At 29.9% G+C, this 13,296-nt stretch overlaps 1 protein-coding gene across 3 annotated transcripts in view; it reads left to right on the top strand.

The window, feature by feature from the left end:
* Positions 1–13,296, top strand: part of LOC118196964 (OTU domain-containing protein 7B-like) — a 90,388-nt gene that overhangs the window by 8,248 nt on the left and 68,844 nt on the right. For 2 of the 3 annotated variants that reach the window (XM_085810481.1, XM_035368437.2), the window contains 3 exons: positions 3,703–3,784; positions 4,514–4,660; positions 12,610–12,710. In XM_085810481.1, coding sequence (XP_085666607.1) covers positions 12,638–12,710 — 73 coding nt within the window. In that variant the 5' untranslated portion in view covers positions 3,703–3,784; positions 4,514–4,660; positions 12,610–12,637. The remainder of the gene's footprint in view (positions 1–3,702; positions 3,785–4,513; positions 4,661–12,609; positions 12,711–13,296) is intronic. The other variant, XM_085810480.1, reaches the window with a different exon arrangement.

Genomic DNA, 13,296 nt, shown 5'->3' with positions numbered 1-13,296 from the left:
TCTACAGCTGTACGGAGTTTTGATGGTGTTATATAAGTGGATACAAACGTGTAAGTTGTGTTTGTGTTTGTTGTGATAGAAATAGCTTTAGTGGCTGAAAGCTGTGGAATTGTTATTTGATACTGAGGAATGCAGCGTTTAACAAGGAGAGCTGTGCCACCTTCTCTCCTTCTGGCAGCAGTTATATTTTTGTTGGATCTGTATACACAGTAATTTGCAACATAAATTGGGTTTGAAGGGCTAAGTCGATGTCCCTGTAGGAAGAATAAATCTGGGCTGTGCTCATTTATAAAATCTCGCAATTCATTAATCTTATGAGATAAACCGTTTGTGTTCCATGTAATGATGTTGATACAGTTGTTTACAATACTATACATTAAGCATCACATTTAGAACCAAAAATATTTTCGATTATTTCTAACAAAATAAACATCTTATCAATAGTATGCTCTGCAGCTTGAAGCTCAGGCATCTTATCTGTAATTTTTCTAATAATATTGGCAAATGAAAAACTTTTAAAAATGCCCACACTTAATAAATTTAAAAATATCAGTAAAAACCTTCTAACCTACCTCAGTAGGTTTTCCCCTGCTACTACTACTACTACTACTACTAACAGTTGCATTTTTAACACTATAATCCAACAATTTATTGCTTACAGTAGTAGACTTTCACTAATTGCATTAGCATAGCTAATGCCTGGTATTACATTACTTTTATTAACATTAATTCCTTCATTTGACACATTAATTTTGCTTATTTTATTACTTTGTGTTGTTTTGATGTTCTTAGCAGTGGGAAACTGTGGACAATTTGTCATTTCATTTTAACATTTTATATTGTTTCTTTATCCCTTATTTTTTATTTTACCTTATTTAACTTATTATTATATTATTAAGATGCAGTTCTTTATTTAATTGTAATTGATTATACAGTACAAATCACTTATAATGAACCCTGATTTAAAAGAGGAAATCAAAAATACTTGGTTGGTACAATGTTAAGTCTGTGGGAGCATAACTCGCTGTTAATGAGCAAACCCTAGTTATAGCTAGCAATAGTTTTATGATTCATAAAATTTCCATAGAGTTCCACTTCTACTGCTCAGCTACTCCTTTATTAGAAAAATTTCTTTGACATTTTGAAGTCAACTGAAACTTAGTGATTAATCATAAATTCTGCATATATTTGAAGGCGGCCTTTTGGGATGTAACCAGGATTGAATTTTTACCACCAAATTCTACAAGTGTTATCCAACCTATGGACCAAGTGATCATCAGAGGGTTTTAAATCAAACTTTCATAAGCAATTGATGATTTTGATGCTTCTCTATAGAAGAGGAAAAAAATAAAATAGAATAAAATAAATAAATAAATAAATAAAAATAAAAAATAAAAACAACTTCAAATGCTAATGTAAATGTACTCAGAACGATATGTTTAATGAATGATGCATAGGAAAATATTACATCAACATTCAGCACCAATTGTTCCTGTAAGGGTGGATTGGACATTTCTTGAGAGAGCCAAATTTCCAAGAAAGAAGGAAGTATACGTCTTAGAAGAGAGTAGGGAAGAATGTGAAAAATTATGTATCTGTTGACACCAATGTTATTACTTCTAAGGTATGTACTACCAAGGATATTGCACCAGAAATTCAAGATAAAGCAGATTAAAAAAAAAATAGTGAAAGTGATATAGATGAATGGGAAGAATTTCAAGCTTAGCTGCCGCCAACATATTCAGTGGCTTTTGAGTGTGCAGAAAAACTTCAAACTTTTTCTGAAGCCGAATGACAACATTTTAACATAAAAAAGCGAGCTTAGCATTTATCGAAAACATAACACAAGAAAGAGACAGTAAGGCTGTTCAAAGAAAATTAATGAACTTCTTTTGTACTGTATGGAAATAAAAAAATAAATAAAGTACTTGTAATACAGTAAGTCTGTCTGATTTTTCTAGTAACATTCAGTAGATTTAAAGTAATTTATATTTTTGGAAATACAGTTTCTATACAGAATATTTTTGGAAATACAGTCTTTTTTTTTTTTTTTTTTTTTTTTTTTTTAAATATTGCACCACTGAAGAGTGTAATTGAAAATATGAATACATTAGAATAATTTCTTGCCATTTGCCAGCCTAGTAAAAATGGTAAATGCCTAGAAACAAATTATGTTCAAAAGTCGTTAATCCGGACTCGTCGGGACTTCGGCGATTCCGGATTATCAATTTTTCTGGATTATAGATCATCAGTTTAAATCTGGTAAGATGGCATGCAGAAATTATAAAGTTAAAAATATGAAACCATAATTTATGAAATAAAGAACAATTATGATCTAAAGGGTATCAAAATTTACAAAAAAAAAAAGGCTTAATATTTATTTGTTTACTTTATTAAACATTTCTTTCAATGTAAGTTGTTTCAGTTGCTTCGTTTTATGTGATAATACTTTCTTTTTAATTCTATAAACAGACATAATTTCTTGTTAAGTTACAAAGTTCCGCTGTTCAAGTCCCATAATTGAGGTGCCGAGAATGCCGACTAACTTGTCAATCGAAATCTTTTCGTTTTCACTAACCTCTCTGTCATCTTCTTCATGTCTTTATTCATTTTTTGCAGCAATTCCACTTTTTGTTTGATGGATATTGAAACATACTTTCGTTTTGTAGATCCTTTGGGAGCTCCAGTATCGGAAATTCTATTTGACATAATCGAAAGTTCAAGTTTACTTTTATAAAATTGCTCTTACAGTCTGCAAAAAATAATAAGCCAGATCCAATTCGAAGATTAAGGAACAACGCAATCATCAACATTAACTGAAATAGATAATTAGATAAGTTTAGCTTATACTGTCCGTTATACATAAAATGCGCACGCGAAAGCATATTCTGTGCTTGCCCACACGCATATGCGCAGTAGTAAAGGTCTTACGCGCACACGTATGCGCAGAAAGTTTTTAGCTTTGAGGTCCGGGTTATAGATCATTCCTGATTATGGGTGTCCGAATTAACGACTTTTGACTGTATATTCCTTCTAGCATATTCTTTGTGTTTCTGTGTGTAAAGTAAGAAACCAAATTTTTTTTAAAGAAGGCTTAACTGCTCCAAAACAGTGTACTGTTTCCAAAATGCAACTGTTTGATTTTTCTGAAGAATAATCACAGTCTTTCATGCGGCATAACATGGTACTGGAAAAAAAATGGAGCATCATAGATTTCAAAAAGTTAACTTAGCATAGCAGAAATTTTGAAGCTGATATGTAATATGATTGAAAAAATTGACATGTTGAAAATAATGAAAAAATGTAATTTTTGATCAAACGTTATGTTCTCCTTGAGTCAGTGCATAAGATAGCCAATTCAAGTACAAGTATGTGTACCAAACCATGTTAAACAAGACTAACAACGAATAAAAAAATGGAGAATTCAAGTACAAGTATGTGTACCAAACCATGTTATACAAGACTAACAATGAATAAAAAAATGGAGGAATGCATTCCAAAAACTTTTAGAAACAAAATATTTTTTAATTTGACAATCTTTATTCAAAATATAAACACATGAAAAAAAAAAAAAAGTAAATTAAAAATTTTTGTTCTCATTTAATTTGAGATCATTTTATTAAATTTCTGCATTAGGATTTTTTGCATCTTCTGCCTTCTTTAAAGAGCTTGCTCTTTTATTCTGCTTGTTCACTCTTTCAGGTTCATAATAAATCCCTTTGGATAGTTTGGTATTATCGCAACCACCTTGGCGCAGTTTGGTGATTTTTGAAGAAAAACCATGGTAATTTCAAAGTGGAGAGTTATTTATTTCATATTATAAATGTTATTATGTACCTGTTTTTATTTTAGTTCAATATTTGATACCATGGAAACAATTTATAAAACTACTATGAATAGATTTGGGAAAATTATGTTTCAGGTTACTCCTTGGCGAAAATTGGCATTTTTTGGGTGCCTTAGAAAAAAGCTTAGCAATCTGGTAACATCAAAGTCTGGGTATGGTCGTTGCAAAGTGGAAGGCAGCCAAATTGAAGACACAGAAGAATTTTATTTTTTTAAAAACTCCCTATCTTTATTCACTTGAAATGGCAGATCACTATTCTTTAAGATTCTCCAAAATTACATATCCAATAATGATTTAAATTAAAATAAGAGTTAAATTTAAGCTTTCGATGTCATAACTATTCTACAAGGGAAGAAGAAGGGACAGAGCAGGCAAACTCTGCATTTATAGTAGCGATTACATAACATGCCAGAATGGTCTCAAAAGTACTGGTCTAGGGAGAAGATCCTGAAATTGCGGAAAGTTAATTAGAGTTTGCCTGTTCACAGAGAGCAAAGCCATCATATTTTTTTATTATATATATAAATTTTAGGTTGAATTTAACAATAAAATATGTTTAAAATTTAATAATGTATTCAAATAAACATAAGTTCATAGTCTTTATTAAATTTTAAAATCATTAACACCTAATAGCATTTTGTTGATTTAATCAAATTTTTATTATAGTGATGAAAATTGGAATTATAAGAAAATAATGCAAAGAACATTGGATAAAACAGCTATTGCAGAATTGAACACATGACAGTTTCACTGATAGTATGACTGTATTGCTAATGGACCAAGTTGTTTCTAAAAGAATTATGGTAAATTTAAGTAAGTAGTGCTTCTTCATTTGATGTTTTGCAGTTAATTTAAATAATGGTTGCACTTTTTCATATTAAGAGTTTCTTTTAAGTGTATAATATTATAGCATTATTTTTTAGTATTATTTATAATATTAGTTATGGTGCTCTGTATTGTTGTTCCTATGGGTTCATAGTTTTCCTTAAATCAGTAAACACAATAAACAGAAAAACAGATACTTTTTTGAGGGGGGGGGAAGACCTATATCATTATACAACCCAAAGAGGAAACAGATATAAGGCAAAATTCATCTTAACGTAATTTTTTATTTAATTATTTTTTTTATCCAGGGGCCAAGTACTTATGTACTAAGCATTTGGCAAGATTGGCTGAATTCTGTGGTCATTTGGCTGTTTCTGTGTTATTCAAGGTTTTGGGGAATATAATACCTGCAAGAGAGGGGTGTAAACTGTTATAAACATTCATGCCTATTCCATTGATATGTCGCCCAGCTCCATTAATTACCACATCAATCAGGGGGGTGCCATAACATGTAAAGAATATTGCAGATTGTTGAAATCACATGTAGAATGAAATCTAAAGCAAAAATGATCGAACGAGAAGTTATAAACTGTCACATGACTTTAACCTGAACTATTTCAGAGCTGCTTAAAGCCTTCTATTTTGGGTTGCTCAAATTAAAAGGTACGGTCTTGCAGAAGCATGAGGAAAAAATCTGATTGCTTTGTAAATGTTTTCTCTGAAGATCTCCAGAATGTCTTTGTGCTGACTAGTACATCAAGAGCAGGAATTCTCAGCAGGTTCAGTATTGATCCCTGGGGTTTGATGAAATTTTAAAGGGGAGTCAATGTACAATAGCTGAATATGCACTGACTATTGATCGGCATAATCAAGATCCCATTAGTTTAAAAAAATATTCAATAAAATTGGTAACTAATTGTTTAATAATATAAAGCTATATTTTGTAGTAAGGAAGAAATCATGTAAGGGAAAACTGTGTACAAATTATTTAATATATTGTTAGGGATTTTGTATTTAGTTAGCTATTTTTGGTTTTGTTTTATTTCCCCATGTAATGCAGCACGAGTTTTAAAAGAAAGCTGCACCAAAAAAGTAAAAAATGCAGGAGCATGTGCATTTAATAAATATCTCATAATTTATATTTAAATTGAAATAATGCAATTGTGTGTTAGCTGTAACTATAATTCTACTCTTTTGCTTTCGAAACCTCGAGAAATTACGAGAAGCTTCTCGTGACTGATCAAAAAGCTTATAAAAGCCGAAGTAAAACATCTCAGTTCAGTTGTTTATTAGTTGTTGTTTACTTAGCTGCGGTAAATTTTGTTGAACAGATTAGCTTTCTCTGTGTTTTGAATTGTGTTCTATTTAACATTTTTGTAGTTTAAAATATAACTACTGTGTGATATTGTACGAATATCTGTGAGAAAAAATTTCAGCATTTTGTTTTATTTCTTGTGATAAGTATAAATTTTATTAACTTTTCATCAGACTTTCCAATCTATTATGAACTCGTACGCATGCAACAATATCCATTTTTATGCAATGAGTGCAATGTAAAAAAGGAAGAAGTGGGACCACAAGAAAACACTGCCAAAAAAATACTAAGAATGCAAAACTTTCTCAGATGAAGTATTGTTATATACAAGAAAAAAAAAAAAAAAAATTTTAATGTTAGTTTCCAAGGCTTAAAAATTTGAAAGAACCACTGAACTGATATATATATGATCTGGTTATTATGATGCAAGAAGCATTGATTGCATCAAAGTATGTTGCAAGTTGTATGTAAAAGTAAAAAATGTAAAGGGGGTCGATGAAGAAAACCATTCTTTTAAAAGGGGTTAGGAATCTAGAGTAACTTAATAACAAAAACTTCTTTTGAAGGAGAGTAGTAAGAAAATAATTTCTCAACTATATAATTATAATAATAATTAATATACCATATTTTCTCAAAAAAAAGGGGGGGACCCTTTTTTTGTTGTTGTTTGTTCTAAAATTTGGTAGGTTCTTATAATTGGGTATTTTAATGAATGAAAGGAAGGAATTTAAATTATTGTATTGTGTAGAGTAATTACATGGTTTTAATACTAAATAAACCATTACCATGGAGGTAATTACCTTACATATAAATTCCATAACTACCACTAATTATAGTCTACTGCTAATCACATCTAACAGAATGGTTTTAATCAAAACCTGCATCCACTGTACCGGTTACTGGTGTTCTTGAAAACATATAAGCAATGTTGTATCATTAATTTTCCCTATTTTAATGGTATGGGAGCAAAAATACTATAATTTAATTAAAGCTTGCTTTTAATTCTCATTATAAACAAATGAAGTACTACTATTTATAGCAGCCACCAACCGTATTTGGTGATTTTAGATATGCAAACATAAGAATAAGCAACATAATATATAATAATAACAATAATATTCACATGATGTTTCCTAAGAATATTTTTAAGAATCCTTATGTATATCCTTATTATTATTATTTCATCATCACATGTAATTATTCCAGTCAACTGCAGCACTTTCACACATATTAAGCTGTTTGTTACACTATTTCATAAATGTCAGCTCCTCTGCCCAATAATGTTATATATGTAACTGTAACTGTATCTATTATTATCTTAACTATAACTGTAATATAGAATAGTTGATGAGTAATGTAGAATAAATGATGTTTGTGTACAACTTGTAATCATAACTGAGCAGTACCCAACACATATAAAATACAACACATGGCGCAGCCCGTGGTTGATTAAAAAAAAAGAAAATCTTTTTTCAAGAACCATGCAGCCTCGGTAAAGATGTTCTAAACAAAAACATCATGGGAAGTTGTTTACTGTGAAATCGAAACTTATATCGCTGGTAAGTGAGTTGTTTATTTTTATTGGAAGTGGCTAAAAATACGTATATATAAACTATTTAATGTCCTAAATTAAATATGGATGGATTAAAGCCACCAAGTAATCTAAGTTTCGAAGGAAATTTAAGCGAAAATTGGAAGAAATGGAAACAAAAATTCCAAATTTATATGTTAGCGTCTGGTGGTATTACTAAATCACCTGAAATTAAAGTAGCTATTTTATTGCATATAATTGGTGAAGAAGCACTTGAAAAATTTAATACTTTTAATTTAAGTGAAGAAGATAAGAAGGATGTTGACAAAGTAATTGAAGCTTTCGAAAATTTTTGCATACCGAAAGCAAACGAAAGTGTTGATAGACATATATTTTTCTGTCGAACACAACATGTAGGTGAATCGTTTGATGATTTCTTAACCGATTTAAAGAAATTAAGTAGCAACTGTGGATTTGCAGAATTAAAAGATAGTTTAATAAGGGATAGAATAGTAAGTGGAATTCTAAATAAAAATCTCAAAGACAGATTATTAAGGGAAGATCAGTTAACATTGGAAAAATGTATTAAAATGTGTAAAGCTTCTGAATTAGCAGAACTTCAGCTGAAAACTTTAACTGAAGAAAATAAAATAGAAGCTATCAAACGTAATAAATTTCGACCTTCAGAAGAAAAAAGTCAGCCTTGTAAGAAAGACTATCATGTAAAACAAAGTACTAAATCTTCTTCAAACTATCAAGGAAATAAGTACAATAATCCAAAACCATGTAGAAAATGTGGAACTTTTCATAAGTTATACAACTGTCCTGCTTATAATAAGATTTGCTTGTACTGTAAAAAGAAAAATCACTTTTCTAAAATGTGCACTTTTAAAAATGTTAATGTTGTACAGAATAATTTAGAGCATGAGTTACATAATAATGGTAATGAATATATTTTAGGGTCAGTAGAAGATATAAATCCATTTTCTAAAAATAAAACCGAATGGTTTGAAAAACTAAAAGTAAACATATCTAAATATTTATTTGTTAAGTTGGATACTGGAGCTCAGTGTAATGTGCTACCATTGCCTAAATTTAAACAATTAAATTTAAGAGAGAAATGTTTGACTAAATCAAAAGTCACTTTAAATAATTACAATGGTACTACAATTGATGTAGTTGGAAAATGTAAATTATTATGTGAAACATCAAAAGGGAACAAGGATGAAATAGAATTTCAAGTCGTAGCATGTGATAAAAATGTTCCAGCTATTTTAGGGTTACCTACATTGCAAAAATTAAACCTAATACAAAGGATTTGTACAGTAAATCCTGATTCTAATGAAAAGTTACCAGAACTTTTAAAAGGATATCAAGATTTGTTTAAAGGAACTGGGAATTTAACTGGATATACATATCATATTAAATTAAAACCAGGAGCTGTTGGTAAAATAGAACCCTGTAGGAAAATTCCACTTAGCTTATTAAATCCATTAAAAAAGGAATTAGCAAGAATGGAAAAAGATGGTATTATAAAGAAAGTTAACCAACCAACAGAATTCGTGAATTCATTAGTGGTAGTAAGGAAAAAGGATGGAAATTTAAGAGTGTGTTTAGATCCTCAGCACCTTAACCAAAATATACTGAGAGAACATTATCACATACCAACCTTTGAAGAAATTTCATCTCAAATGACAAATGCAAAGGTCTTTAGTATTTTAGATGCAAACAAAGCATTTTGGCAAATTAAACTGTCAGATTCAAGTTGTGAATTTACTACATTTAACACTCCGTTTGGTAGATATTGTTTTTTAAGGTTGCCATATGGACTGAGTTCATCACCAGAAGTTTTCCACAGAAGTTTTTCTGAAATTTTTAGTGATTTAGAAGGAGTTCAAATATATATAGATGACTTATTAGTTTGGGGTAAAGATAAAAAAGAACATGATTCAAGATTAAAGAAGTTGTTGGACAGAGCCAGAGAAAAGAATGTTAAATTTAATTTAAATAAATGTAAATTTGGGCTGAATGAAGTGAAATATATGGGACATATATTTTCTAAAGATGGTTTAAAACCAGATGAAGACAAAATTAAGGCTATTCTAGATATAAAACCACCAAAAAATGTGAAAGAATTAGAAACTTTCCTAGGAATGATTACATATGTTTCTAGATTTATACCTAATGTATCAGAATTGACATCATGTTTAAGAGATTTGTTGAAAAAACAAGTTATCTGGAACTGGAATGCAGCACATGAAAAAGCATTTAGAAGACTAAAAGATGTCTTGGTAAATAAACCAGTTTTACAGTATTATGATATAAACATGCCAGTAGTTTTATCTGTAGATGCATCTCAAGAAGGACTAGGAGCAGTCTTACTGCAGAATAATTTACCAGTGGCATATGCATCTAAGGCATTAACAGATACACAGAAGAATTATGCTCAAATTGAAAAGGAAACATTAGCTATTGTATTTGCGTGTGAGAAATTTCACCAGTATATATTTGGAAAAAATATTACTGTGGAAAGTGATCATAAACCACTGGAATCAATTTTTAAAAAGCCATTAAATAAATGCCCTGTAAGACTACAAAGAATGCGTATAAGATTACAGCCATATCAGTTTGAGATAAAATATAAACCAGGAAAAGAACTTTTTATAGCGGATGCATTATCAAGATCATTCACTGATAAAGGATCTGATTTCTTTGAAGGAGAAATAGAAGCTCATGTTGGATTAGTTGTAGAATGTATACCAATGTCTAATGGTAAAATGGAAGTTTTTCAACTGGAAACAGAAAAAGATGAAGAACTACAAGTTTTAAGAAAATTAATTAAAACTGGATGGCCAGATGAAAAATGTATGGTTCCAGAACTGGCAAAACCATATTTTAACTTCAGAGAAGAACTATCAGAAGCAAATGGATTAATATTTAAAAATTCCTGTGTTGTTGTACCAAGAAGTTTACGAAAAGATATGTTAAGCAGAATTCATTATGGTCATTTAGGAGTAGTAAAATGCAAGATCAAAGCAAGAGAAATATTATATTGGCCAGGAATGTCCAAAGAAATTGAAGATTTGGTACTGAATTGTCAAACATGTTTAAGTTTACAAAAAGCTAATACTAAAGAACCAATGATATCTAAAGAAATACCTAATGGTCCATGGGAAGTATTGGGAACAGACCTCTTTTACTTTCAAGGAAGGGATTATCTAATAGTTATAGATTATTTTAGCAAATATGTTGAAATTGGACATTTGGAAGATTTGTCAAGTGTAGCAGTGATAAAGCAATTGAAATCAATTTTTGCAAGACATGGTATTCCGAAAATAGTATATTCGGATAATGGTCCACAATATAATTGCAGGAAATATAAAGATTTTGCAAGAAGATGGAATTTTGAAACCAGAACTTCAAGTCCAAAATACCCACAGTCTAATGGAATGGTTGAAAGACATATTCAAACTGTCAAGCGAATGTTAGAAAAAGCTGTAGTTGACAACAAGGATCCATATTTAGTTTTACTGGAATATCGTAACTCTCCTATTTCAGATGAAATTAAGTCACCTTCAGAATTGATGTTTGGAAGAAAAGTAAATGGATTGATGCCTATAAAAGAGAATTTTGTCCAAGCTAAACGATATGAAGACCATAAACAACATTTACTGAAGAGACAAATCTTACAAAAAAGTTATTATGATAGGAATGCAAGACCATTAAAACGACTGAAAACAGGAGATCATGTTTACATAAAAGAGAAAGGGAAAAAACTAAATGAAAGAGGGAAAATTATAGAAGAAGCAGAAAGACCACGTTCATATAGGATTATAAGAACAGATGGAAGAATTGTAGAAAGGAACAGAAGAGACCTTCTTAAAGGAACTAATCAGGAAGAGTTTGCAATACAAAACAACTATGAGAATGAAGTTATAGATGAAACCGAGATACATGAAAATAGTAGGAGCACTTCAAATTTAGATGTGCCTGTAAGTCCTTCAAAATCTAACAGAAGTGTTGTGTCACCAAATAGCAAAAGAAGCATAGTATCATCAAATTTTTCAAATGGACATAACTACGTCACTCGATCTGGTAGGACTGTTAAGAAACCTTATTATTTAAAAGAATATGTTTAATTTTACTACTATTATTATTTTTTATAAAAAAGGGAGATGTTATATATGTAACTGTAACTGTATCTATTATTATCTTAACTATAACTGTAATATAGAATAGTTGATGAGTAATGTAGAATAAATGATGTTTGTGTACAACTTGTAATCATAACTGAGCAGTACCCAACACATATAAAATACAACACAAATAATACATAAATCTAATAGCAGGTGATGAATGATATCCTGGAATTACTGAATCAATTTTCAGCACAGAGACCCTTCTTCTTTCTGTAATTTTTTACAGTGCACTTCAAAATGATTTCAGAGGTAACATAATTTCACATTGTGGCCATTTTCATGTACTCATTTGTCAGTAAAAGGCCTCTTTCTTGAAAAAAATGTTGTGGCACCCATCTCATTACTTGTTAAATTAAAGATTATTAACATCATATTTACACACACAAAAATGAATATATTTTTAAATGCTGCAAACAATGTGAATTCGGGAACTTCATCAAAAATGAATAAAGAACACACAGTGAGACCAAAAATGCAGCACAATGCTAATATTCAATTATATGGCAAGATATAAGAATATGCAGCCAGTGCTAATATACAATCATGTCACCAGGTATAAGAACATGCAAGCCAGAGTTTGGCAATTCAATCTCAGGGACTGCTATAACAAAGAAGTACCACAAATGAATTTTAATCAGAACGATGCTGTCATCAAATATTCATCTACATTCTTATTTCTTAAAGTTTATCCTTAAAATTATTTTCTTAAATATATCCTTTCGTTTATATTTTTTAATTATTTATTTTATTTTTAAAGAAAAGTTTTATTTTCAAATAAATATGGTGATGTTAAGAAAATTAATTCAATAAGCTGTTTGAGGAGATGAAAATATTGTCTATTTATTTTTAAAATAATTTATTCCCCTTTTGATAATTTTTTTTCATTCTTTAGTTGTATGACATCTTGATTTGTATTTGTAATGGATGCCATTCTATCTGAATTTGTGGCCCATACTTCTGCAGATCCAGGATTAGCAGCAGATTTGTTAGTTGGTAAGCCACTCTTTATTTATTTATTTATTTATTTTTTGTTTGTTATAGTTGTATAGTTTTGTGATACTGAAAAAATAAATAAATAAAATAAAAAGTCAAACATTCCAGTGAAGCTGATTTGTTAACCAAAGAAGTTTTTTTTGAAAAATTTCAGCTGAAGAAAAATTGAAAGGATCAGCTATGTCTATCTGTATAATCTGCCATGTAACCTATCAGTTATTTAGAGTGTAATTTTAATTCTTTGCTATGTAAGCGTTTTTAACTACTCCCTAGCTGATAGATAGGGAGCTTCATGTCCATAGCTTTTGCCGCAAAATTCTTAGAGTACAGCCTAAAAATTTGGAAGAAATATAGCTTTACTAATCTATAGCCTTTAATGTACTTGGTAAGTGTATGGAACTTGTTTTAGAAAATTCTAGATCACAGCTTCTAATGTACATTTTGAAAAATTGAGAAAACTGCCAGAAGTTTTTAAACTAATTTTTTTTTCCCTTCCAGATTCTGTCAAACTAAGAAAGAACGCAATAATCTGCAAAAGTGATTAGTTTTATTACATCTTTAGGTGTAATGAATGTAATAAAGGAAT

This window comes from Stegodyphus dumicola, chromosome 2 (genome assembly GCF_044657685.1).
Source record: "Stegodyphus dumicola isolate Sdum_Otavi_A_Nest chromosome 2, ASM4465768v1".
In the NCBI taxonomy this organism is placed as follows: Eukaryota; Metazoa; Arthropoda; class Arachnida; order Araneae; family Eresidae; genus Stegodyphus; species Stegodyphus dumicola.
The sequence above is the reverse complement of the archived record's forward strand: the minus strand, read 5'-3'. Positions and strand labels throughout refer to the sequence as shown.